This window comes from Eretmochelys imbricata, chromosome 13 (genome assembly GCF_965152235.1).
Source record: "Eretmochelys imbricata isolate rEreImb1 chromosome 13, rEreImb1.hap1, whole genome shotgun sequence".
NCBI classification, from domain to species: Eukaryota; Metazoa; Chordata; order Testudines; family Cheloniidae; genus Eretmochelys; species Eretmochelys imbricata.
Genome location: NC_135584.1, coordinates 31,069,409 through 31,096,573, shown reverse-complemented (window position 1 = coordinate 31,096,573; position 27,165 = coordinate 31,069,409). Strand labels below are relative to the sequence as shown.

The 27,165-nt window shown below is 52.3% G+C and overlaps 1 protein-coding gene across 1 annotated transcript in view; it reads left to right on the top strand.

Annotated features, from left to right (window-relative positions):
• The window catches only part of LOC144273814 (rho GTPase-activating protein 39-like), a 72,401-nt gene extending 45,664 nt beyond the window's left edge, over window positions 1-26,737 (top strand). Inside the window, exons 5-10 of the mRNA XM_077832517.1 lie at window positions 2,042-2,131; window positions 18,577-18,650; window positions 20,270-20,469; window positions 22,285-22,376; window positions 26,009-26,178; window positions 26,543-26,737. Coding sequence (XP_077688643.1) covers window positions 2,042-2,131; window positions 18,577-18,650; window positions 20,270-20,469; window positions 22,285-22,376; window positions 26,009-26,178; window positions 26,543-26,737 — 821 coding nt within the window. The remainder of the gene's footprint in view (window positions 1-2,041; window positions 2,132-18,576; window positions 18,651-20,269; window positions 20,470-22,284; window positions 22,377-26,008; window positions 26,179-26,542) is intronic.
• The last annotated feature ends 428 nt before the right edge of the window (window positions 26,738-27,165 follow it).

Genomic DNA, 27,165 nt, shown 5'->3' with positions numbered 1-27,165 from the left:
CCTGTCTCCCAGTCCTGTGCTCTGCTCACAAGACTACACTCCTCCCAAAGGTCTCTGATTTAGATGGGTTTAGTTTTCTAAGGTACAGAGCACACTTGACTGGATCAGACTGACGTGGGGAAGAGTAGAAGCTTTGAGAACGAAGTACAATAGAGTGGGCTGTTCGAGGTGTAATGGGGAGGCTGCCCAGCCCCCCTAAGGACAGTACCCGGTGATAGCAGCCTGTACGCCGAGATTAAAGGAAAGTGCTGCTGCTGGAGCCCCAGAGCCAAATCCAGAGAGGCACCAAGCAGCTGCTGCGCCCACTGGAGTCAGTGGGCCTGACTTGACTGGGCTCCTTACTATGGCAAGTTCCCCCTGACTCAGTACTTTAGATGCTGAGCGAGGCTCTCAGGAGAGGGAACGGCTGGTGCTCGATCCCTGTAGGACTGACCTTGCATTGGGTTAGGGAAAGTTTGCATTCTGTTGAACATATCAAGTATGCCACATGTGTGCAGTGGGATATCCTTGGCCCACGGCTTGTGTATAAATTCTTCCCAGCAGAATCCCTGCATGGGGTGCAGAAACTGGTGTTCACAGCCTTAGCTTTTGCCTATTGCCCTCTGCCATGTACACACACCCTGAAGAACACAGGTGCACCGTGTTGCTAGCCTGTGATGTTCAGTGCGGACAGATCCCAGGATCTCAAATTTCAAGTGCAGTCAAAAGTGTCATGTGGATTTGTTTCAGGGTGTAAAGGATATTCCCCTGCACTCACCTAACGCAAACATGGTGGCAGGAAGCTTACTCAGACCTTCCCAATGGTTCTCCTGTGGGCTGAGACAAAGCATTCGACTAATAGAATCATAGGAATGGAAGGGACCTCGAGAGGTCATCTAGTCCAGTCCCCTGCTCTCAAGGCAGGACTAAGTATTATCTAGATCACCCCTGACAGGTGTTTGTCTAACCTGCTCTTAAAAATCTCCAATGATGGAGATTCCACAACCTCCCTAGGCAATTTATTCCAGTGCTTAACCACCCAGATAGGAAACTTTTCCTTATATCCAACCTAAACCACCCTTGCTTTAATTTGAGCCCATTGCTTCTTGTCCTATCCTCAGAGGTTAAGAAAAACAATTTACCTTCCTCTCCTTGTAACAATCTTTTATGTACTTAAAAACTGTTATCATGTCCTCTCTCAATCCTCTCTTTTCCAGACTAAACAAACCCAATTTTTTTAGTCTTCCCTCATAGGTCATGTTTTCTAGACCTTTAATCATTTTTGTTGGAGCTTTCAGTCCTAGAGGAGAATTTTCTGGATGAGTGAGGGTATAGAATCTAATGGAATGGGAATTGCAACCTTAGCTCAATCATTTGCTCTCCATAAACACGCTCCTAGATGGAGCATTGAATATTAGTGCTTCCTCCCATGGGTGTAGCAGCTCTGAGCTTCCCCTTGGCCAGAAATTCAGGGGCAGAAATAAACCAGGGGGCTTTGTAAACTGGCTCGGGCAGGATTTTCTTCCTCTCATTTCCCAGACTCGGGTGCTGCAGGGGCCAGTGGGATCACTAGGTCAGTCTTACTAAGTGCTGTTGGGGCGGTGTTTGGCGGAGGAGAAGACAGCTGATCTGTAAGCAAGACAAGCTTGCGGAAGGAGATTTGACATTCTGGAGCCTCCCTCTGGTATCCTTGCTGTTCAGTGGATCCCAGTGATGGTCTCTCTGAGCCCTAGCCCCTCTGGAATTGGTTGATACCAGAGTCATGGACACAAAGTTCTTAGAGGCTCTTGCACTTTAAATAGATTTTATTCTCCTCTTCCCCATCTCCCTAGCCATGGCCTCCAGCTCTCCTAGCATCCGTTCCCTGACCAGTTGAGGCCAGCCTGCCCCCTCGTGCAGCCCCAGAGCACGTTGCTTTCGCTGATGTCTGTGGGCAGTTTTGGTATCTTGCTGTCCTTAGCTGTCCATGCTGGGTCACTGCCTGCATGCTGTAAGGTGAAGGAGGCGGAGCGTGTTCGGTCTGCTTTGAGGTCACTCACTTAACCGTGCTTTGGATTTTCAGTTGCCCAGCGCATTAAGGAACTTCTGGATCTGAAAAACAAGAAGAACTCCAAATCCAGGAAAAAGAGGAAGCAAAACACCGAGGAAGAAGGTAAAGAGAGGCAGAATGTGAAGACTACACATGCATGGTCTGTCAGCCTCTGCAGTTAAACCTCAGACACAGCAGATTAGTTGCTGTGGGAACTATTTGGTAATAGAACCTGTAACACGGTGTTGTTCAGTCTAGGAATATGAATGTGTTCAGACTAGCCCCACCTATTAAGGTTGCCTAACAATTCTCATTGTAAGACTCTGTTTTCAGTTACTTATAACTTTACCAAACGTTAACCTTTCGGTCTGAAATTTTACATGCCTGGTGTCTGCCTCAGGATGAATTTCTTGGAAAATTTCATCCAAAGAGGTTTTCTCATTTCTAAGAAAGAGTCTAGGGACCTTCTCTTTGGATAGCTCTAGCACAGAGGTGGGCAAACTATGGCGCGCGGGCCACATGCGGCCTGCGGGACCATCCTGCCCGGCCCCTGAGCTCCCGGCCGGGGAGGTTCACTTCACCCCCTACCCCGCTGTCCCCCGTCCCCTGCAGTTACTCTGCCATGTGGGCAGCGCAGCTTGCGCCCGCCCACCTCCCAGGCTTCCCAATAAGCCTGTCCTGCCGCTCTGAGCGGCCTGGTAAGGGGCGGAAGGAGAGGATGGTTGGATAAGGGGCAGGGGGACCCGGGGGTCAGTCAGGGGACAGGGGGCGGTTGGATGGGGCGGAGGTTTGGGGAGGAGGGTGGTCAGGAGACAGAGAGTGGTGGGGGGGGTTGGATAGGAGGTGGGGTCCCGGGGGGTTGGGGGTCCCGGGCAGCGGGGGACAGGGAGCAGGGAGAGTTAGATAGGGGGTGGGGTCCTGGGGGGGCAGTTAGGGGCGGGGGGTCCCGGGAGGGGGTGGTCAGGGGACAAGGAGCAGGGGGAGTTGGATAGGTCAGGGGTTCTGAGGGGGGCAGTCAGGGAGCGGGAAGTGGGAGGGGGCGGATGGGGCAGGGGCCAGGCTGTTTGGGGGATACAGCCTTCCCTACCTGCCCCTCCATACCGTTTCGCAACCCCAATGTGGCCCTCAGGCCAAAAGGTTTGCCCACCCCTGCTCTAGCACCACCATGCTTTGGAGTAGGGACTTGAAAGTTGCCAGGGGATTGGCCTTTGTGCCAGGAATGTGTCTTTTGCCATCCTTGTGAAAATTTGCCCACATTTAGCTAAGTTATAAGCCCTTGAAAAAAATCTCAATTCGTGCACAATCAATAGGGACATCTTAGATTTTAGTAGTGACATTCCCGAAAGATTCCATCATCTCTGGGCCCAGGGCTGTACAGGACTTTCACCGCAATGGCAGCTCTGAGCATCTGCCGGCTGTGTAAGGGGTGGGTCCCGTCACTGGAACTGAGAGCAGGGAGCCTGTGACCCTTTGCTGGGCTCAGGCAGCATGGAGAAGGAAGCTGCTTGTTTCGAATGCAGAGGGGATAAGCGCTGAACCTGCAGGGGAGTAGACTGGGACAAGGAGCCTTGGGGTGCGGTGGTGAGTGGGAAACTGGGTCCAGCAGCTGAGGTGCAGAGTGTGAAGGAGACTGGGACTGGGCTGAGAAGCCAGAGGAATGGAGACTGGGATCAGCTAGATGAGGACAATGAAGAAAGCATTGAGAGCTGGTGAACCGGAACCCCTGGGAAATGTTTGTGCCTACTGCCAGGAAGGAGTAGAGAAGGGCCAAGACATTACTGTGCTGTGGAGATCCTTGTACAGTTCCGGAGTTGGGAGCAGCACTGGTGAAACCCAAACTGTGCAGCCCAGAAATATTCCATAAACGGCAGCCTCCATTGCATGTCACTCAGAGGTGAACTGTTTATGTGCATCATGCTAATCAGCTTGGTTCAGCTTTGATTTACAGTCACCCTTGGCTAATAGTTGCTTGTTTTCCATCCTCTGGTTGGTTGCGAGCTGCATTGTATAGAGGAGGGGGATTTTTCAGACACTCTGCAAATGCATTTGGGTCCAGGGATCTTTCAAGTGAGAAGGACTGTGCAGTTTCTGCTTAATCTCAGCTGGTCAGACTGGCCTGCCAATTGCAGACTAGCTAGTATCATGCTGGGGCTGACTCTGCTCTAACTGCCCAGGGCAGAGGCCCATGCTGTTCTGAGCCCTGCCTCCTGCCCCTCCCCATTCCAGAGCTTACAGTAAATATAGTGTAGGTCCCCTCCCTCATGCCCCCACAGCTGCCAGCCTTCCCACACCGTTCCCTGGGGCAGTGTGTGTGTTGGGGGGTGGGAGGGAGCAGCCTGGGGCGTTCCAGAAGTTGTCAAAGCCTCAGAGTTCCACTGAGCAGCTAAAGCTCATGGATACCCCGTGTCCCCATTATCTGCAGCTCTCTTCCAGTGGCCTTGGGCCTTTTGGGGGGGTCTTCTGCACACACTGTCCAGAGGGGGTGTGGGGCCATGCAGTGTTTCCCCCATACATTTGTTCAGGCTTCTCCTATGTTTCCCTGTCTTGTGGCAGTTGAGGAGATTGGGGTTCCCCCCTGGAGTGTCCCCTGGCCATTTCCAAGAAACCAGTCTGCTTCCAAAACTTTGTTTATCTGGTTACAACCCATCCTTTGCCAGCCACTCTGGGCTCACTACAGCTGTCTGCCTGCTACCTGCACAATAATCCCATGATGGGAATGAATTACTCTCCTACTGGGTGTGTCCTCTGGCCTCAGCTGGCCAAGATCATGGGTAAAAGGACCCAGGAGTGTTGGAAGATAAGTGACTGCATGAGTTACAAACCAGCCATTCCCTCCCTGCTGCTCACTGCATCCAAGGCCAATCACCAGCGTTGCTAACCCCAGCTATTCAGAAACCACGGGTCAGGGACCAAAATAGCATGAGGTTTGAAAAGTAGGAGATTGGAGTTCTTTTTCTTGGCCCTTTTGTGTGGGTGCCTTGAGGAGTCATGTTTTTCTGCCAGGCTGGATTGATTTAAATCCCCAAGTGGAAAGCCTCAATTGAAATCATCTGTTTTAACTAAAAAAAACAACGAGTCTTTGTGGCACCTTAGAGACTAACAAATGTTTTTGGGCATAAGCTTTCATGGGCTAAAACCCACTTCATCAGATCCGATGAAGTGGGATTTAGCCCATGAAAGCTTATGCCCAAATACATTTGTTAGTCTCTAAGGTGCCACAAGGATTCGTCCTTGTTTTTGCTCATACAGACTAACACAGCTACCACTCTGAAGTGTGTTTTAACCAACTTTTTCATTTGTACTTCAGTTATTTTCTAAAGAAAGGTGCATTCTCATTAGTTGATATGACCATTAAACATGTTGATTTACAGCTAAATAGAGCCTTTACGCTAGATTTTGTACAATTTTTTGCTTCCTAGGAGGGTACAGTATAACTACATACATTTATTTAAGCAATTATATAGCTTAATATTTTCAGATTTTTATTAATTATAAATTTTAGTGTGTGAGAAAATGGTGACTGATATATTGCTTATTTACTGGATAATTCACTTTTGGCTCATGATTTGTGTCCAGCTGCATTAGGATGGTGTTTCACATTTACAACAAATGATTTATTACAGTTGTAGTCAGTGAATTAAACTGATTATTTCAGGTCAACCTAGGAATAGTTTCAAGTAAGGCCTGGTCTACACTACAAAGTGAGGGAGACCTAGCTGTGCATGTGTCTGTACCTGAATTTGTCTCCCACCGATGTTAGCACCCCATTACGATGACGCAGTAACACAACCTTCCTGAATGGCATTGAGCCATGGTCGATGCACTGTAGTCAACGCAGTGCAAGCGTAGACACTGCACTACCTATGTCAACCCTAACAGTCCTCCAGCAGCTTCCCACAATGCCTGACACTGACCGCTCTGGTTACATTGTGGACTCCACTGCCCAGGGTCACACAGGATGGAACCCTCCCCACTCCCTCAAAAACCCCACAAATATTTGAAATGCCTTTTCCTGATTTCCCACCTTGATGAGCACACCTAGCAGCTCTTCACTGTTGTGTGCAGCTGCCCATGCCTCTGATATGTTCCGCGCATGCACTGGCCCGCAGCAGACAGGAGATATGGGATCTCTTGGGCCTGTGGGGAGAAGAGACCGTGCAGGCACAGCTATGGAGCAGCTGTAGAAATGTGGACATCTACAGGCAGATTGCTCGGGGGACGCAGGAGAAGGGATACGACAGAGACCGGCAGCAGTGCCGTGTGAAAACCAAGGAACTGCAGCAGGCATACCAGAAGGCCAGGGAAGCCAACAATGAATCCAGTGCTGGGCCACAGAGTTACTCAATAAAATTCTACTCTTTGGAAAATAATTCACATTTATTAGTTCACAACATCCGCTCCGGAGTGCCTGGTGATCCTGAAAGCAACCATTACTTGTTATTGTACATTCTGACTCAACGTCTAGGATCAGTGACCATCACAGTGTTATAAATGTACAGCAAGCACCACAACGTTAATAGGTGCACTGACAGTTTTATATTCATAGATGTTCACCAAGCACCACACAGTTCCTAGCAGGCCCCAAAACAGCAGGGCCAAGTAGAACACAGTACACCACAATATGTTACTGTGACTCACCGTTCAAGTGCTCTTTCAAGAGCACCTTCACTCGTATAGCTCCACACTGAGCTTTTCTAATAGCCCTTGTGTCTGGCTGTTCCAACTCAGCAGACAGCTGCTCCATATCCGCCCTTTGCTGAACAGATACTATGAAGGATACAGCAGGCAGATGTAACCATTGGGATGTTTTTTTCAAAAATCCAATCTTGTGAGTAAACAACGCCAGCAACCCTTCTATCTACCAACAGAATATTCGGCTGCCGTGCTGCACTTGCTGAGCTGGTAGTTGAATCTTTCGTTGGTGCTGTTGAGGTGGCTGACTTCATTAGCTAGGAGTAGATTAGGCTGTGGGAATAGGAGTGGGTAGGCTGGGTCCCCCAAGATCACTACTGGCATTTCAAAAAAAGAAAAGGAGTACTAGTGGCACCTTAGAGACTAACCAATGTCACCAGTGGTAATCCACCAGTCAGAAAAGAGAGTCCATGCTTGTAGATTACTGAACAGTTCTGTGTTCTTAAAGATGAAAGTGTTATGCACCTTCCCGGACCAGTGAACTTTGATGTCAGTGAAGCGTCACTGGTGTTTGTATAACCATAGAAGAATAGTCCTCTCTGTTGATATACTCTGGTGCCAAAATAGGGATGTATTTGCCATCTATCACTCCATGACAGTTCAAGAACCCCATTGCTGCAGATCCATCCACTATGTACTGCACGCTGCTGAGAGTCAGAGTCCTGTGTAGCAGGAGATGATTAACAACTCTGTACACGTGCATGACAATGGCCCCCACAGTGAATTTTCCAACTCCAAAATGATTTCCTACTGACTGGTAGCAATCCAGCATTGCAAGTTTCCACAGTGCGATTGCCCCTTGCTTTTTCACTGTCAGTGCAGCTCTCCTTCTGGTGTCCATGTGGTGGAAGGTGAGAGCGAGTTCAGAACATGGATCAAGAAATGTGGCCTTTCGCATCTGAAAGTTCTGCAGCCATTGCTCATCATCCCAAACCTGCATTACAATGCAATCCCAGCAGTCAGTGCTCATTTCTTGAGCCAAGAAGTGGCACCCCACCATCTGCAGCTGCTCTGTGAACACCGCCAACAATCCTGAGTTGGTTTTCATTATGTTACACAACAAGGAATGGGCACGTTCCCTCCCTGATTCGATTCTTCTTTCAGTTCTGCAAATATTGGAGGCTTGTGCTTCCCATGCTCACGACAATAGTAAAAAGAAAAGGAGTACTTGTGGCACCTTAGAGACTAACAAATTTATTTGAGCATAAGCTTTTGTGAGCTACAGCTCACTTCATCGGATGCAGTGCAGGTTCCATGCTGCTATCAGAGATGGCGGACAGCAAGGAAGGTCATGTTGGTTCTGCTTTGAGCAGGAGGTTGGACTAGATGATCTCCTGAGGTCCCTTCCAACCCTGATATTCTATGATTCTATGTGGGTTTGTGGGATCTTTAAAGAAGGCATGAAAATTACGGGATATGGATGACATGTGATGGAGACAGCTGCATGCTGGGAACTTGACCCCTTTCTCCAAGTCACCCCTGCACGACTTTTTCCTGCCCTGCCATGCATTGGCAGATCTTCCCAAGAGAGCGCTTTGGATGGTGATGAGCTGCACGCTGGGATATGTACCCATGGTGCACCACACTGTGCATCGATACAAGCACTCCTGGTGACCACATGCAAGGAGCCAAGTATGTACGCATACAAACGACCTACTCACTGCGGCAGCTTGATGCTGAGGTAACTTGTGTTGGCCCAAATTTGTAGTGGAGACATGGCCTAAGTGAAAGTGACGGGAGCTTAAATTCTTACTTATCTAAGTCTCTTGAAAATGAGACAACAGTCTCCTAAATTTCCTAGGCTGTCCTTCAAACTTTGAAAACTAGTAGATCTCATCCCCTCCCTCTTCGTTTTTATTCACAGACTGGACAAGAAAGACCAGCTTTCCTGCTTTTTCAACTCCCAGGCAATTTCTCAACTTTGAATTAGTCCAAATGAAGAAAATATTCTTTCTAATAAGTACCAGAGGCAGCACTCTGAAGAACTTTGTCCCTTCTTCCCACAGTCTCCTGCTTTGACACCAGTGTTGCTCCTTTCTGGTTTCTCCTTCTGGTCCTTCTACCTTGTTACTCAACTCCCCCGCCCCACCCAACCCCCCAGCAAAACAAGAGAACTAACAACAATCCAAGACTTTTTCTGCTCAAGTAACCCACATGCCTCTTGCACAGCATATTTTATATGGGATGGGGCAGAGGAGGCGGCCGTTGAGAAATGAATGGGTTTCTGTGTGTTTGTCTCTCTGTCTGTGTACACCTGCAAGGAGAACAGGGTAAGTTCACTTACTTCAAGTGCCAGAACCATCCAGAAGCAAGGGCTCGCAATTACTGGGTAGATCCGTGTTTTTCCATGAGCTGGAGAGTAAGTTTCCGTGGTGGGTGGAGTCAGAAATATTCATAATCAGAGAACTGAGCCAATCAGAGCTCAGGGAGGGAGAAGCTGTAAAATAGGAGCGTGAGACCGCTCAGGTGGGCTCCATGGATGATCCTGATGAGGTACATGATGGTGCCTCCTGGAGTCAGAGACTGAGTCCCACCACCTGAGATGATGTAGCACAGCCCCGGGTCCCCCTTAGTACAGCACGTGACCTATTGTGCCATATTTATAAACCTTGACCTCCAAAGTTCGATATTTTTCCCTTGAGTCTTTCTTTATTTAGAAAAGTAGCCTTTAACTCACAATTTTTGATTAGAGGCCATGGATTCAGCATATATTATTTATTACATTGTTCTAAGAGATTATAATAAGTTTAGGCCTTAACACATTTTGTATTAAATTCAGATTTCATTTTAAACAGGTTTATTTTTAAAAAGAACAAATTATTATAATTTGAACAACAAAATCAAAACAAATCTGATTTCAATAAAAAATAGGTTTGTTTTTTTTTTGTCAAAAGCACGTTGATTTTTATCTGCCCTGTTTCCAGCTTTTTTCCCCAGTGATGAGATCTGGAAGTGTTGGTGGTGTTTGAATGCAAGTGGAGAGTTCCTTATGCTCACATGATTCTCGAGAGTGGAGGATATAAATATTGAGAGATTCACACGGACATTTTCAAAGTTGGCAACACTTAGGCCCTTCCCTGGGTATAAATTGCAGTGAGACTGCCCCTTCAATGGGTACCTTTGTGTACACTCAGGAACGTGGCTTTGGAGTAGGGATGTCACCATGGGACTGGCCCCTTTAAGAGGGAGTGTGAGCATATATCCGATTCCCTGCTGCCCACCTGAGCCTTATAGAGGGTAAGACAGCAGCAGCAGAAGGACTGCTACCCATGGACCTCTCTCCGCCCAGGGAGGTAAGGGACAGAATTATGAGAGCTGCTGGAAGCGTTCCTGAAGGAAGTAGTTGGGAGCCCAGAAACACAGGCCCCAGAAGGAGATTTGTACAATCCGCTGAACTGAGGGCAGAGACTGCAGGCCAGGGGACTTTATTTCAAGTTTATCTCGACTTAATAAAGTAGAATCCCAGCAGGGGAATTTCTTCTTATACCTTTGGACTGTATGGGATTCGTAAGGGGCACTGAGAGAAGGGAAATTGAGACAAGGGGCTGCAGAGTCACATGTAGCCAGCAAGGGATTCTACAGGGTATGTACATTCTTTTACAAGGGGTCAGGAGTGCTTTGCAGATAGGCAGGGGCATGCTAGAGGCACTTGATATTTTCCCTTTCTTCTTTAAGTGGAAACGAAGCACATGAGAAATCAGTTTGGGAAAGGAGTAACTTCAACTTTTTGTAAAATTCCAAGAGAGGAGAAAGTTGCTTGGCTTTGTTAGAGAAACGTAATTAGCATTGCATCTCTGCTATTGATTTTTTCATTAGTTACAAATGAGACACCTTGAAGTATACCACCAAACAGTGGTGTAACTGGAAACACAACCAGAGATATCAGGCCTTGTCTGTGCTGGGATTTTTGCACTAGTGCAAGTCTCTTTTTACACTAGTGCTTTCTATCAATGCATAGGCAGGCCCTTCTTTGGAAAGAAAAAGCCGTTGTTAAGTCTCTCACACGAAAGGCATTCTAACAGTGCTAGATTGCAAACTGACATCCTTAAAATCTAGTCCCAGAACATACAGAGAAATGCCTGAGCATCATCCGACTGCCACGTTCGCACACACGTTCTCCAGGGCATGGTTCTAAGTCCACATCACTCACAGCATTTTTGTTGTCGAGTTTTCATTCCACGTCTGTTTGAGAAGATCTGTTCCTTCTCTCCTCTGGATGTTAGCTGGGTGTAAAAGGGCAGCTTCTTTAATGGGAGGGGGTGTTGCCTTCTTTTGGCTTGTGTTGTTGGGTTGGCATGAGGGAAATAGGAAAAGAGGGCTTTTCTCTCCCTGCCAGGGCCACTAGCACTATTCTGTTTCTAAAATAGCTACGGCTAGTGTGGTGCTTAGGGGTGGATTTACCTGGATTTCATACAGACTTGCACTGTGCTCATGCAGTGGAAGATTGTTTATCTTGAAGATTAGCCCTTAAAAGTTTTGTGGTTCTAATTCTCGAGGGAGGCTATTCAGTCCCATGTCAGTGTTATCAGGAAGCCCAGTTCACCTTAAGCTGTCTGTGATTTGATTTGTCATGCGTTCAGATCCAGCAGCAACAGACTTCCTCCATTTACATACTGACTGCACTGAATAAGCCAGGCTTTGTACAGTTTTGCTTTCCAGTGTTTTGAAGCTAGCATCAGAGTCTCACCATCAGATCCACTTGTTGCTTTCCATTAGAGTCTCTTCCCCAGCTCACCCAGTGAAGTCTGCCTCCCATTCGGTTGTTTTCTGCATGGCCCTGCTAGACTTCTCTGAATCGGCGGGAGCAGTGGATACTACATGGTTGGCAGCAAGATGACACAGCGGCCTGGGGGCTCTATGAAAGCAGGGTATCTCCATTTTGGTTTTGCTTGTGTGTTTGCCCAGGGTCTGGAGCTGTCTGTGGCAAGGACAGGCTGATTTGAAAAACCAAAGAGAACCACTGACAAGGGAGAAAGGGGTGGGGGTTGCAGTGCTTTTCAATGGACATCTTCTCTCGTAAGTTTGTCTGTGTTCCTACGCCAGTCTAGTCAGTGTATTTGAGTAGCAAAAGGCTTGCCGTCTCCCTAAGCTCCTACATGCTCTGAATTCCTTGTTTTGCTGACAGCGTGAGTGACGACACGGAGTCTGGAAGCGACATTCCATTGGAATCCCCGAGTTTAGACCCTTTTGTTTATAGTAGTGGTGATGTCACTGTCACAAGTTTGCTGTTCCGATCCTCAAGATCGCGGTGGAGGAGGGGTGGCTTAAATCCCACTGGTAATTACGGCCCACTGGTAATTACAGCCTATTCTGGAATAGCAGTTTTTTTAAAAAGTTTTAGCAAATCATTCAGGGTGAAAACTCGCCAGGTCATCAAGTTCATCCTCATCTGGATACCCAATAGCCAAAAGGCCCAGCAGTAACACAGACTTGTGCACGTTTCTTATCTGTTTTATGTGGGAAGGATTTTTTCTTCTCCAGCAGACTGGGCGTTCTTTAGTGTTATTTTAAAAACGGGTATGTGAATTATTGTCTCATGTATTCTAGTTGTGTACTGTTGTGTAGAACAATTAAGAGCCACACATACAGAGCTGCTGCTCATAGCTCCATAGTTAAGAGTGTTTATGCGAAGCAGGGACTTGCTTTCTTGGGTTTATAAGAAATTCAGAGTATTTGCTCTCTAGTCTCACCCCACTTACCGAAGGGGCTGAGATTGGCAAGTTTTAAGGGAATCAGATGGCAGATCAGATGTGAAGCATGTTTGTGGTTCTTTGTTGTTGAGATGCTGTGCTGGGTTTGTAACACTTCTTGAGGCACTAGTTGTGTACTGACAAAGCTTAGAAGCCACAAACTTACCCTATGTGTGTGGTCGATATCCATGGCAGGGAGTCAGGAAAGGCTAGGGTAAAGAAGGAAAGACCCAGAGAGGTATAGCTCAAAAAGAAAGTGTTTGTTAAATCATTCGTATAATCTAGAGCAGGGGTGGGCAAACTTTTTGGCCTGAGGGCCGCATTGGGTTTCTGAAATTGTATGGAGGGCCGGTTAGGGGAGGCTGTGCCTCCCCAAACAGCCAGGCATGACCCCGCCCCCATCAGACCTCCCCGCTTCTCGCCCCCTGATGGCCCCCTGGGACTCCTGCCCCATCCAACCCCCCCGTTCCCTGATGGCCCCCCAAGGACCCCTCCCCAACCACCGCCCCGCCTGCTCTCGGTCCTCTGACCACCCCCGGACCTCCCGCCCCTAACTGCCCCCTGCCGCACCCATCCAACCCCCCCCCCTTTGTTACTGGCCTCCCCCCGGAGCCCTGCCTCATCCAACCATCCCTTCTCCCTGACTGCCTCCGGACCCTTAGCTGCCCCCGACCACCCCGTTCAACCCCCCCTCTTCCTGACTGGCCCCCCAAAGACCCCTGCCCCATCCATTCTCCCTGCTCCATGTCCCCTGATCGCCCCCTGCCACCCCATCCAACCCCTCCTCTCCTTCCTGACTGCCCCCCCAGGACCCCTGCCCCCATTCACCCACCATTCCCCGCCCTCAGGCCACCCTGACCACCCCCCGAACTCCTCTGCCCTCTATCCAATCCCCCCTTGCCCCCTTACTGCGCTGCCTGGAGCACTGGTGGCTGGCAGCGCGGCTGCACCAGGACAGGCAGCTGCGCAGCACAGAGCACCAGGTCAGGCCAGGCTCTGCAGCCACGCCGTCCAGAGCATTGCGCCATGCGGCAGCGTGGCTGCGGGGGAGCAGGGACAGCCTCCTGGGCCAGGAGCTCAGGGGCCGGGCAGGACGGTCCTGCAGGCTGGATGTGGCCCGCAGGCCGTGGTTTGCCCTCCTCTGATCTAGAGTAACAGAGTGACCAGCTGCCCAAGCTGTACAGTGATCAAAGCCCCAAGAGTTTCTCAGTGTAATGGCAACTGAAGCCAAAAAAGCATATGCAAATAGGTAAGCACCTCCAGGCCTATGTATGCATTCACCACAGATCTCACCTCCCACAGCACTGTCAATTCAACATATCTCTCCTTTCCAACTACCTTAGACATTTTATAGGCCCTAGACTCCTTCCCTTTCCCAACATGCCTTGCCAAGAGGAGACTGACAGCCAGGTTTCCCTTTTCTCATATAGACTACCAAGGCAAGCCTGCTTGGCCCCCTGTCCTGAGTCCACCCTCGAGGATACAACTGCCTAGGGTTTGCTTCCTGTTTTTACTTCTCCCTGAAATCTGACTACCCCAGATTGTTAGCCCTGGGGGAAAGGGGAGCTTTGATCCATACATCTCAGAACTCCAGCCTCAAGGTTCTGACAATCAAAGGAGTAGAACAGATCAAACCCTGGCTTGATTTATCATGCAAGCCTCTTCCTTATCCTCAGGGACCTCATGGAGGCCTCAGCCTAAAAATTAGAAATTGGATTAAGTCCTGAGGCAAGAAGCTTAATCTCTCCTCCAGAAATTTTGTTAGCAGTATCCATTAACCTTGGACATTCTTATTATCTATGTAAATGTCCCTTCCTTCTTTGACTCTTGCTAATTTCTTAGCCTCAAAGACATCCTGTGGCAGTGAGTTCCACCGTCAAATTACAGATTGGGAGGAAAGGTATTTCTTGTAGGCAGTTTTGAATTTGCCACCTTTTCATTTCATTGAATGTCCCCTTGTTCTTGTCTTATGAGCCAAATCACAATCTACCGTCTCCTATTTTATATACTGGACGCCACCACACGTGAGGTAGAGACATTGTAACAACATAGGTGCAATATGGCTCACTTAGCATCACGGGGGGACTCAGCTCTTAAATGCTCCAATCTAACACTGCATTAACAGAGCTTTTGCATTGGATTAGTTTTTTGCTTCAAAATTTCCTTGCGGATGGAAGTTCTGAGACAGTGACCTCCTCCCGTGTGGCTTGAGGAAGAAGGCAAGAGAATGGGCTGGGACTCCATTTCTCATTGTATTTCCCAGTCTGTGTGCTTATAGTGTTTCATTTCCAGCTGCTGTATTCAAACCAGCCAGGAGGACATTTTTCTTTCAGCCTTGTGCTCAAGAATTTAGATTGGCTGCTGGATGAACATGTCTGTGCGGGCATGCGGGAGAGAGTGATTGCACGTTTCTCTTGGCCTCTGTGAAGTGTCTGTCTATTTATTATATTTTTGGCAAGGCTGCCCTCTATTTAATTCGCAGCCAGAGAGGTTTCAGTCTAAGAGGCACAGGTTCACAGAGCTCGGAAATTGTGATGGGGTCACCTAAATTATATGATGAGTGAAAGCTGTTCTGTAATACAGAGCGTTTGATTTTAAAAACCCCAAGTGTTTGGAGCTCTGAAGCAAGCTTTGGACACGGCAGAGAATCAAATGGGCAGATCTGAACACACCTTTAAAGTAAACAGTTAGGGTCCGGCTTGAAATGAAACAAAAGGCCAATAGTTTTGGATCAGTAATCAGTGTTCGGTCAATGCAGATCTCTCTCCCTCTCTCTCTCTCTCTCTTTGTGTTGTGCTGCAGATTAGCTGTGTGCAAACTGGCTGCACTATGCAGCCTCTTTACAGTCTCTGCTAGCTTATCGTAGGGCAAATCAAACAGCCGTTTGCTGGGGGGGCCTCGGTTTCTTGTTGAAGCACCTAAGGAGCCGAGCTCTGCTGTGACAATATTTCCTTACAAGAGAACCTCAGAGTTGGGAACAGTAGAACCTCAGAATTACGAACTGACCAGGCCCCCACAGACCTCATTTGGAACCGAAGTAGGTAATCAGGCAGCAGCAGAGACAAAAAAAGAATACAGTAGAGTACTGCTTTAAATGTAAACTACTAAAAAAATAAAGGGAAGTTTTGAAAAAAAAGATTTGACAAGGAAAGGACACAGTTTCTGTACTTGTTACGTTTAAATTAAGATGGTTAAAAGCAGCATTTTCTTCCACATAGTAAAGTTTCAAAGCTGTGTTATGTCAATGTTCAATTGTAAACTTTTGAAAGAACAACCATAACGTTTTGTTCAGAGTTACAAAAAACCTCCAGTCCCAAGGTGTTCGTAGCTCTGGAGTTCTACTGTATTTCATAGAGCCTATGCAAGTCTGATGTGCAACAGATGGAGAGCTGCACTCTGCACCCTCGCATCTCTCACACACGGGGATGGTTTTCTCTAGCGTTTGGCTAAGAGAGGAGAAGGAAGCTGCTCCCCCTTGAATTCACTGGTCTTTTCTCTCTGCTTCTGGAGTTGTGCATTATGCTACATGGACCCTAGAACCTTAGGTAGGGGTTGGGAACATCAGCATGTACCCTGAGTGCATGACAGCGCCACCTCGCCCCAGTCAGATGGTGATTGCTGTCCATGCGGGGTGAATGCTGGATGGACAGGAATCCAACACCTTGCCCCATCACAATAAAATTACATGCATGCATTCTAGCTTGGGGAGTTTAGGGTCTTTGCAGATTCATCAGCTTCGGTACTCCAGGGAGGCCAGGCTCCAGCTAAGGCATTAGAGGTCTGAGTCAATTAGCGTACCAGAGGTGCCGAATCAGGGTGTGTCTATGCAGCCAGTGGCAGCGGGTCCCCGAGCCTGAGTCGACAGACTGGGGCTGCACTGCTGCCCTAACAATAGCTGTGTAGACAGCACTTTGAAGTTACGGCCTTCATGTCTAAGGCTTGATCTACGCTACACCTTATGTCACTATAACTAAGTTGCTTAGGGGAATGGAAAATCCACACCCCGAGTGACGGTACACCGCCCTAACTCCTGGTATAGGCAGAGGTAGGTCAACGGGAGGGCTTCTCCTGTCAATGGAGTTACCACCTCTTGGGAAAGTGGAGTACCTGCACCGATGGGAGAAGCCCTCCTCTCGGCGTAGACAGCGTCTTCGCTGAAGTGCTACAGTGGTTCAGCTGGCCACTGCAGCCTTATAAGTGTAGACAAGCCCGCAGATGCTGCTAAATTACACTAAGTTTTGGAACGGACAGTTCTTCACTTATGGTGCCTTGAGGCACATTCCGTACAACCAGGAGATGAGCCATCTTGGTCTGTCCCATGTGGGTCTGCTCCTTGATCCTTGGCTCAGTGCACTGTAATCACTAGTTACTAGAGCTCAGGGGACCCTGCCTACCCAGTGAGACATTCTGTGAATTTCACCTCGCTGCTTGGGAGGTGATTGTGAGCAAAGGGTGAACATTTGCACGTTTATTTGCTGTTTGAAATTATTCACTCATTTCTCCAGTGAATAATTCTTGGTACTTTGTGCATACTTGAAATTTGAAGTTCATACTTGGGTTACGTAAGAGTCAGGCATTGTTTCTGTACCTGACTGGATGAACTATGGAGCTAACCAATAAAAATTTGAACTTCAAATTGCATCTTCACATGTAAAATCCACAATTTGTAGTTTGCATTGTTGTTTGCTAGTTTGGCAATTCTCTTTCTGTGAATGTTTGAGTTTAGAATTCACATTTGGAGAGTCTTTGTGCCAGCAAAGCTTGTTTACTGGAATATTTGCAGAAAATAAAGATCAGTGGGGCATGAAGCACATTAAAACAACAAATGAATACTCAGGGTGGTTTTATTCCTTCCAGTATTTATGCAGCTATAAGGATTCACACAGGAAAAATCCTTTTGATGTTTGTGTCATGTAATTTACCTGGATTAAATTAATCAATAAACAATATTGTCTTCCCCAAATGCCCTGGGTGATTCTTTGTTAGGCAGACGAGTTAGGAGAAGCCAGTCACACAATAGCTCCTTTTTTTCGGTTGACAGTATAAATATATTTCTAGCCCACACCCCCTTCTGTAAACCAACCCTCTGCTCCATGGCTCAGGCCTCGGAGCCAGCTCCCAGGGCTGAGCGATAATGAAACCAGAGTCATTAGTGCATGTGCTGATTCAGCTGGGTTCCCAGCTCTTTATCCTGGTGAAAAGAGACGTGAAGGCGAGAACCAGGGGCAAGGGAAGGGATCTCTCCCTCTGCATGTAGATGATGCTTGTTCTTAATTGAGGGCTCAGGCAAAGGAAAGTTGTGTTCTCCTCCTTTGGGCAGGGCCCTCTGCCCAGCCTCTGCATTGGCCAGTTGCTGCTCCAGGCAGCGTGCTGCCATCTCCATGTGCCCTGTCAGTGATACATGCACAGGGCACTTTCCCTCCAGCTCACTCTGAGAATTAGCTCTGTGTGCAGAAGTTCCTTTGACGGGGTGCACGTACGGTCAGAGCGCGCCAGACACAGCTCGGCAGGTGCCTGCGGAGGGGAATGTGGAGCCAGACACTTGCGCTCTCCTGGGTGCACATAGTGTGTTCAGAGGATCAAAGCAGCGGTGCGGCAATTCGTGCTTGGAGCATTGGGAGCCCTCAGCGGTGGGATGCAAGGTTCAGATCCTTGTGCTTTGAGCCAGAACACCGAGCACCACGAGCCCCAGGGACTGGGCTTCTAACGGCACTGCCAGCAGGCTAGGGCAGCCATGCTGCTCGCAGGGCCAGGAGGGTGTAGGGCACTGGGCTGAACCCAGGGCAGGGGCACTAGACTGCTCCGCAGGTTATTCCAGCTAGAAGCAGCTGTTAAAAGAAATGCAGAGAGCTCTTGCAACGCACCTACAGCACTTGAGGGAGGACTTGTTAATTTTGGGGTCCAGTAAGGGAACAGTGCCCCTTCAGACTATATCTCAAAGGAAGAAAGGGGAGGTGTTGAGGGTTTTTGCAAGTGCAAACCTTGCCCAAATCGTACAGGTTCATCTTCAGAGCCCATAGACTCAGATGTTTCCTGTCCTTCCCAGGGTGCAGAGCCCAGCTCTCTGGGAGGGACAGAGCCCAGGGGCCCTGTCAAGAGAACCCCCAGTATTCATGGTGACCACATTTTTCCTCTGGGGGTCTGGCAACGCCATGGGACTGACCGGCATGTCTCTCTCTCTCCTAGGTTTGCCCATCAGCACGTACGCCAGGTTCTGTTACCGGAAGCTGCAGAAGGTGGCGGTTACTGGGGGCAAGAAGGTGAGGCACCTGCTGTGCCCTGGAGGCTTTGCTCTCATGTCTTACGTTGCCTTCTCCAGCACCCCAGACACTAATGGGTTCCTTCAGGCCCTCGGCCCCCGGGGGTGCTGTCCTGTGTTAGAGGTGGGAACCGGGCTGCAGGGGGTGAGGGCATTCACAGCCACACAGTGGATGAGGCCTGACTCCCAGACTCTGTTCCCCTGATAGTACCCTGCCTGGGCAGGGAGCATGCAGGGTGCTCATGGGGCCCAGCAGGCAGGTCCTGTAGGGGAATATTCCTGGCCCATGTGGCAAACACAGTGCTCAGCTTTCCCTGGAAGGAGCAGGCACTGCCCATCCCATGGGGGGGAAGGGATAGCTCATGTGGGGCTGGCAGCTGCATTTCCCTGCAAGCAGGCGTGGGTCTCATTTTAAACATTCCTAGAAGGGGGAGGTCCAGGAACAGCCCACTTCTCCCCCCGCCCTGGTGGAGCGCCATGCTTGTCATGCAGCCTGCCCTCCAGCAGCACCTGTCCCGAGGAATTGGATCCCAGAGAGGCTGGATTTTGTCACATTTCCCCAGGGGCCTCTGCGCAGTGAGAGCTCCGTGGAGAGGGAGGAGCACTGACACATCCGTCGGGTGGTAGCAGGGGCCCAGCCCCCTGGCAGGACAGGAGACGTACCGGTACGTGTTCCTCACAGCTCCAGCCGGAGCTCTGGGATCCATGGCACTCCAGGCAGTCAGAGGGAGGTTTCCTTTTACCCCTCTTCAACCTTGTTGGCAGAGCTGAGCTCTGCTGGGCTGCAGCTGTTCTGCAGACTGCATGGTGCCGCCGGTCATTTCAGCACCAGCGCAGGCTAGAGGCGGTTTGATTTTCCCCTTGGCCATGTGAAATTAATAGAAGTTGGGTCAGTACAAGATATTACCTCACCCACCTTGTCTCTCTAATGTGAAATTAAGTTAGTGTCTTCATCAACATTCTCCAGAAGCCACGGGTTTTGGGTGTCCAGCTGGAGCCTGATTTTTGGAGGTGCTCAGTGCCTCTGCAAATCAGGCTTCTACATGTCGAAAGATGGACACACAAAGATCCCCTGGAAATGGAGAGAGCCTGGAATTCGCCTCTGCATTTGGAATGTTGGCTTTCCCTTGTTCCATTGCCAAGAGGTATTTGAATGAAATAGCTGATCTAACGAACGTGTGCCCCCTGCTGGCCCCGCAGCAGCGTCTGTTCACAGCCCATCCCCAGAACCGAGCTCATCCCTGCTGCTGCCCCAACACTGTGGATCCTGGCAGGGGCGCAGGAGTATTTCCCAAATGGAAAAGATCAGAACATGGAAACAGAACCAGAAAGTAACACTAGAGCCGTCCCCAAATCTCTCCGACCCATAGCCAGCAGTCTCCCCGCTCTCCTGGGGCCTACCGCGTTCGAGCTCCTGGTCCTTGCACATGCCTTTTGCATAACGGGGATTCTGTTGCAGGACTTCCTATAAGCACGTGGCCCTGCGGCCATCTGGTCATCTTCCATGTGAGCCATGGCGTCCACGCCCCAGGGCTGCTTGCTGCCTCTGCCTGCACGTGGCTGATCTCCCAGAGATACGACATTATAGCACGAGTTAACAAACACTTTCTGTGCCCTTAGGGCCTCCGTAAACCAATGATGGAGGAGATAACACACGCCAGAAATGCCATTGTGACACCATCGCTGTTTGGGAGCTCTCTGGAGGAAATCATGTTACGGCAGCGGGACATGTATCCGGGGAACAAGCTGCCTTGGGTACAGATTCAGCTGTCTCAGCAAGTCCTGGCCCTGGGGGGAGAACAGACTGAAGGAATATTCAGGTGAGCTTTAGGGATGGTGGCTATTTCACTACGTAGAACTCTGGCTCTGTCCACATTTCAGACCAGTCAGAAGTGGGGGTACAAGCAGGAGCTGTCCCTGCTCCACCCAAAACTGCACTCACACAATCAGCAGAAAGTCACCTCTCCAGTACTACAGACCCCGGTCTAAGCCTCTGGCTGCCACACCATCATGGTTCCCTTGCCCCAGTTGTCCCAACCCAGGCTCTTTGCCTGGGGCTTCCTCCGACCTCTCTTCTCTGCAGCTGGGGTAACGAGCACCTGCACCAGTGAGTCAGCAGAACCCTGCTATTCCAGCAGAATCAGCCCCACTCACGGGGATGTGTTTCAGGCACGGGCCACCAGCAGTCCCTCAAAGGAGCATTAGTCCCTTAGCATGCGTCACAGGAGACGTTTTCTTCTGCAGGCACTCTAGGAATGATTGGAGCTGCTTGGGATGGTGGGTGAATCTCAAGAGCGCCTGGCACAGTGTTGCGCTTTCAGCTGGTGAAGTGGTTGTGGTTGGACAGCTCTGGGAGTGAGGCCGAGCCCTGGGATGGCCAGGCAGACATGCTGGGAAAGATCCTTCTGTGCCAGCAGCGTTGGTGAGGCTTGGGGCGTGGTATCGTGCTGGCTCTGCAAGGAGTGTTCTGTCCAGCTGAGTCTAGAGATGTTGTGTGTCACTGCCCTGAGCCACACAAAATCCTGGCAGAGGGAGCGCAGTACTAACCACAAATTTCTCTGGCACAAAACTGGGGCGGAAGTTCGGCAAAACACTATAATTCTTGTGTCCCACTGGCCAGTGTAATCCACAGGAAAGGGCTCCGCAGGAAAGCCTAAATTAGCTAGATCCTGTAGTCAGACTGAAGTTGGTGCCAGCCTCACCCTATGGATGAACTTGCACATCCCTGGGAGGGAAGGGGCGGAGCTGCTGGGTGCTTGTATTCCTGTTTCCATATTACTGCTGCACGTAACAGCAGGGACCTGCAAGGAGGCCTTGCACCCTGAACCCCAGGAGGGATTTCGCTGGCCAGTCACTGGGGTAGCTGTAGCTTCCATGTTCAGCACTCTAGTATCGTTTAACTAAGCATCTGGCAGAGACCTTAGCACAGTGCCCCTAATCATCACTTCTCCCTCAGGTACGGCGGGTAAGGAACAATTTGAAAGCAGTTACTGGTAATTACCAAACCATTGGATCTCCCTAAATAGCCTCTGCACAAAGGCAGATTGCAGGGCCATGTAAAATACTCCCTAACTGTTACATGTGATTCCGAGTCACTGAACTCATGCTGACTACTTCAGCACATAGGAAGCTTCTGTCTTGATGGTGAGTAGGACTTTGCCAATTCAGCTCCCATGTGAATATGAGAGAAAGGAGAGATTTAAATGAGGTTGTAAGCTAACTTCTCTAAATGTGTGATTAAGAACTCATGTAGAGTCCCACATGTCAATTACCCCATTAAAATATGGACCTGGCCTAAAGCAGCTTTCAGATTACTGCATCCCCCAGACCTACTCTGTACCATCAGACTGACCTACTGCTGCAAGCATGGCATCAGGAAACCAGCAGCTCCGACTGAGAGAGACTGGCAGGGGGATTTCTGAAGGGCCATTTGAAATTGACTTGGATAAGAAACAGTACAGACTTGCTGAGTAAATGTTTCTGCAAGTGCTACTAGCCTGCAAATTCACCTCTGCAGGGCTCCTCCCAGTGACAGTCTCACACTCATGGCTGCTAGCTTCCTCCAACAAGGCGGCTTGCTCTGCAGTCCATTTGGACTCAAAGTCCGGTTGCTGTATTTCTGGGTTTGCTTTCAGAATACCTGGCGACATTGATGAAGTCAACGCCTTGAAACTGCAAGTGGATCAGTGGAGGATCCCCAGCAACCTCAGTGATCCCAATATACCAGGTATGAGGCTGGATAGCCATGTAGCTGTGGGCTAGTCCAGAATAACGTGTGCAGAGTATGCTTCCGAGGCAGTGTGAGAACACAGGAGACACGCAGCCGGGTGGTGGCCAGGTGCAGGACACTGCACTCGGGCACTGCAGACACGGCTGGGTGGTGGGAAGAGGCAGGACACTGCACTCCGGCACTGCAGACACGGCTGGGTGGTGGGAAGAGGCAGGACCCCGCACTCGGGCACTGCAGACACGGCTGGGTGGTGGGAAGAGGCAGGACCCCGCACTCCGGCACTGCAGACACGGCTGGGTGGTGGGAAGAGGCAGGACCCCGCACTCGGGCACTGCAGACACGGCTGGGTGGTGGGAAGAGGCAGGGCCCTGCACTCGGGCACTGCAGACACGGCTGAGTGGTGGGAAGAGGCAGGGCCCCGCACTCCGGCACTGCAGACACGGCTGGGTGGTGGGAAGAGGCAGGGCCCTGCACTCGGGCACTGCAGACACGGCTGGGTGGTGGGAAGAGGCAGGGCCCTGCACTCGGGCACTGCAGACACGGCTGGGTGGTGGGAAGAGGCAGGGCCCTGCACTCGGGCACTGCAGACACGGCTGGGTGGTGGGAAGAGGCAGGACCCCGCACTCCGGTACTGCAGACACGGCTGGGTGGTGGGAAGAGGCAGGACCCCACACTCCGGCACTGCAGACACGGCTGGGTGGTGGGAAGAGGCAGGGCCCTGCACTCGGGCACTGCAGACACGGCTGGGTGGTGGGAAGAGGCAGGACCCCGCACTCCGGTACTGCAGACACGGCTGGGTGGTGGGAAGAGGCAGGACCCCACACTCCGGTACTGCAGACACGGCTGGGTGGTGGGAAGAGGCAGGGCCCTGCACTCGGGCACTGCAGACACGGCTGGGTGGTGGGAAGAGGCAGGACACTGCACTCGGGCACTGCAGACACGGCTGGGTGGTGGGAAGAGGCAGGGCCCCGCACTCGGGCACTGCAGACACAGCTGGGTGGTGGGAAGAGGCAGGGCCCCGCACTCCGGTACTGCAGACACGGCTGGGTGGTGGGAAGAGGCAGGGCCCTGCACTCGGGCACTGCAGACACGGCTGGGTGGTGGGAAGAGGCAGGACCCCGCACTCGGGCACTGCAGACACGGCTGGGTGCTGGGAAGAGGCAGGACCCCGCACTCGGGCACTGCAGACACGGCTGGGTGGTGGGAAGAGGCAGGACACTGCACTCGGGCACTGCAGACACGGCTGGGTGGTGGGAAGAGGCAGGACCCCGCACTCGGGCACTGCGGACACGGCTGGGTGCTGGGAAGAGGCAGGACCCCGCACTCGGGCACTGCAGACACGGCTGGGTGGTGGGAAGAGGCAGGACACTGCACTCGGGCACTGCAGACACGGCTGGGTGGTGGGAAGAGGCAGGACCCCGCACTCGGGCACTGCGGACACGGCTGGGTGCTGGGAAGAGGCAGGACACTGCACTTGGGCACTGCAGACACGGCTGGGTGGTGGGAAGAGGCAGGGCCCCGCACTCGGGCACTGCAGACACGGCTGGGTGGTGGGAAGAGGCAGGACCCCGCACTCGGGCACTGCAGACACGGCTGGGTGGTGGGAAGAGGCAGGGCCCTGCACTCCGGTACTGCAGACACGGCTGGGTGGTGGGAAGAGGCAGGGCCCTGCACTCGGGCACTGCAGACACGGCTGGGTGGTGGGAAGAGGCAGGACACTGCACTCGGGTACTGCAGACACGGCTGGGTGGTGGGAAGAGGCAGGGCCCCGCACTCGGGCACTGAAGACACGGCTGGGTGGTGGGAAGAGGCAGGGCCCTGCACTCCGGCACTGCAGACACGGCTGGGTGGTGGGAAGAGGCAGGGCCCCGCACTCGGGCACTGCAGACACGGCTGGGTGGTGGGAAGAGGCAGGGCCCTGCACTCGGGCACTGCAGACACGGCTGGGTGCTGGGAAGAGGCAGGGCCCCGCACTCGGGCACTGCAGACACGGCTGGGTGGTGGGAAGAGGCAGGGCCCTGCACTCGGGCACTGCAGACACGGCTGGGTGGTGGGAAGAGGCAGGACCCCGCACTCGGGCACTGCAGACACGGCTGGGTGGTGGGAAGAGGCAGGACACTGCACTCCGGCACTGCAGACACGGCTGGGTGGTGGGAAGAGGCAGGGCCCCGCACTCGGGCACTGCAGACACGGCTGGGTGGTGGGAAGAGGCAGGGCCCTGCACTCGGGCACTGCAGACACGGCTGGGTGCTGGGAAGAGGCAGGGCCCCGCACTCGGGCACTGCAGACACGGCTGGGTGGTGGGAAGAGGCAGGGCCCTGCACTCGGGCACTGCAGACACGGCTGGGTGGTGGGAAGAGGCAGGACCCCGCACTCGGGCACTGCAGACACGGCTGGGTGGTGGGAAGAGGCAGGGCCCTGCACTCCGGTACTGCAGACACGGCTGGGTGGTGGGAAGAGGCAGGGCCCCGCACTCGGGCACTGCAGACACGGCTGGGTGGTGGGAAGAGGCAGGGCCCCGCACTCCGGTACTGCAGACACGGCTGGGTGGTGGGAAGAGGCAGGGCCCTGCACTCGGGCACTGCAGACACGGCTGGGTGCTGGGAAGAGGCAGGACCCTGCACTCGGGCACTGAAGACACGGCTGGGTGGTGGGAAGAGGCAGGGCCGTGCACTCGGGCACTGCAGACACGGCTGGGTGCTGGGAAGAGGCAGGGCCCTGCACTTGGGTACTGCAGACACGGCTGAGTGGTGGGAAGAGGCAGGGCCCCGCACTCCGGTACTGCAGACACGGCTGGGTGCTGGGAAGAGGCAGGGCCCTGCACTCGGGCACTGAAGACACGGCTGGGTGGTGGGAAGAGGCAGGATCTGGTCCTGTCAGAGAGCAGCAGCTAGGCAGGGCTGCGCCTGGCGGGTCCTTGTAACACAGGGCAGGGAGGGACTCCTGGGTCCCTGGCTCCAGTCCTGACTATCTCAGGCGACCACATGATGTAATTTTGGATGAAGGATGCCAGGGAGCGTTGACGTGCTCAAGTGAGTCAGTAGGTGGCTCCGCAGAGCAAAGGGGGCGGTTCTGCGGCTGGTGTCAGCTGTGTCCCGAGAGGCAGGCGTTCAGAGGTCAAATCAGAATTCGCTTGTGGTCAGCAATATTGTCAACTCCACAAATCGTGAGGCTGGCTGCCGTGTAAGCAGTGCAGAGCCTGGTTCTTGGCTTTCCGCTGGCTGAGCCCTTAGGCCATACCTGGGGACACGTTCGAGCTGTTCTCTCCAGCCAGGAGGCCAGGCTCATTTGAAGCAAGAGTTGCTCTGCTGCAAGTTCCTGACTCAGCAGCTGGGGCTTTAAGAAGAACATAAAACATCGCGAGAGGCAGTGAAATCAAGAGTTGGAAACACTGGGGCAGCAAAGATCCCGTGTTACTTTCCCACGGGCAGCTCTGGGCAAATTCCCACTCGAGCCATCCCACTGTGCCCGCAGCGCCCTTGCGGTCTGTCAGCGTGGCCCAGGGTCTGGGTGTGCTGCTGCGTCCCGTCAGACTGCGGGAGGCCACGGAGCGTAACTCATGTCCTGGCTGGGGCAGGCGCCTTGGCCTGTTTTCATGCCCCCTTCCCCCGTTCTGCCTTCCCTCCCAGCCTCCCTGCTGAAGCTGTGGTACCGGGAGCTGGAGGAGCCCGTCATCCCCCAGCCGTTCTACAGCGAGTGCATCAGCAACTACGAGAACCCCGCTGCTGCCGTCGCCGTGGTGCAGCTTCTGCCAGAGCTCAACAGGCTGGTCCTGTGTTACCTCATCCACTTCCTGCAGGTGGGCACCCCTCCCTGCCCCACCGCCACCCTCTCCCCCCGCCGCGAGCTGGGGGCTTTGGCCCTGGGCGTCTTGCCTCTTATTCCATGAGCAGAATGTGTTAATTCCCAGCCCGGTCTGACAGGGAGCGGGGCTGGTCCCTCCCAAGGATCGCCCTGGGAAGCCCTCTGACCCCGGTGAGGCTCCCCCATCGCCCGGCCCCACATGCATGCTGCAGGATTTCCGTCTGGAGAAGCGTCTGCAGCCTCATGCACCAGCTGACCCCCCCGGAACGAGGCCTGGTTCCCTGGGCCTGGCTGCTCCCCCCCCCCCCAGCCCCCTTTGCCCCGTTGTTCTGGTTGAATCTCCTCTTCTCGCCTCACAGATCTTTGCTCAGCCGTCTAATGTGGGCAAGACGAAGATGGATGTGAACAACCTGGCCATGGTGATGGCCCCCAACTGCCTGCGCTGCCAGTCCGATGACCCCCGGGTCATCTTCGAGAACACCCGCAAGGAGATGTCCTTCCTGCGCATGCTCATTGTGCACTTGGACACTAGCTTCATCAGAGGGGTGGTGTGAGGGGCTGGCCCCCATGGGGGGCTGCGGGGAGGGGAGCACAGGGGCTGGCCCCCCCAGGACTCGTCACCAGAGATAGCGCGAGGGTGCAGAACGCCCGCTCCAGGCTCGGGTTCCCAGCTCTAGGATTTCTACCATCTTTCCTGTTGTGGCACCGGCATCAGCATAAACTGGGGGAGCGTGGGAGGGCGCAGGGCTCGCTGGCGGAGTGGCTGGCCAGCGCTAGGGAGTCTGGAGTGTGGTGCTGGCTCCGTTGGGCCATGCTTAGCGCGGAGTCACCCAGTGGCTCCTATGTCCTTGGGAATGGGGAAGCTGCTGCACCAGCCGCTCCAAATCAGGGGTGCAAGCTGGAGCAGAGGCTTCCGGTTAGGAGTGTGGGTCTGACACCCTTATTGATGTGCCTTAGTGCAAAGGGTGGGTGACTGGGGCCC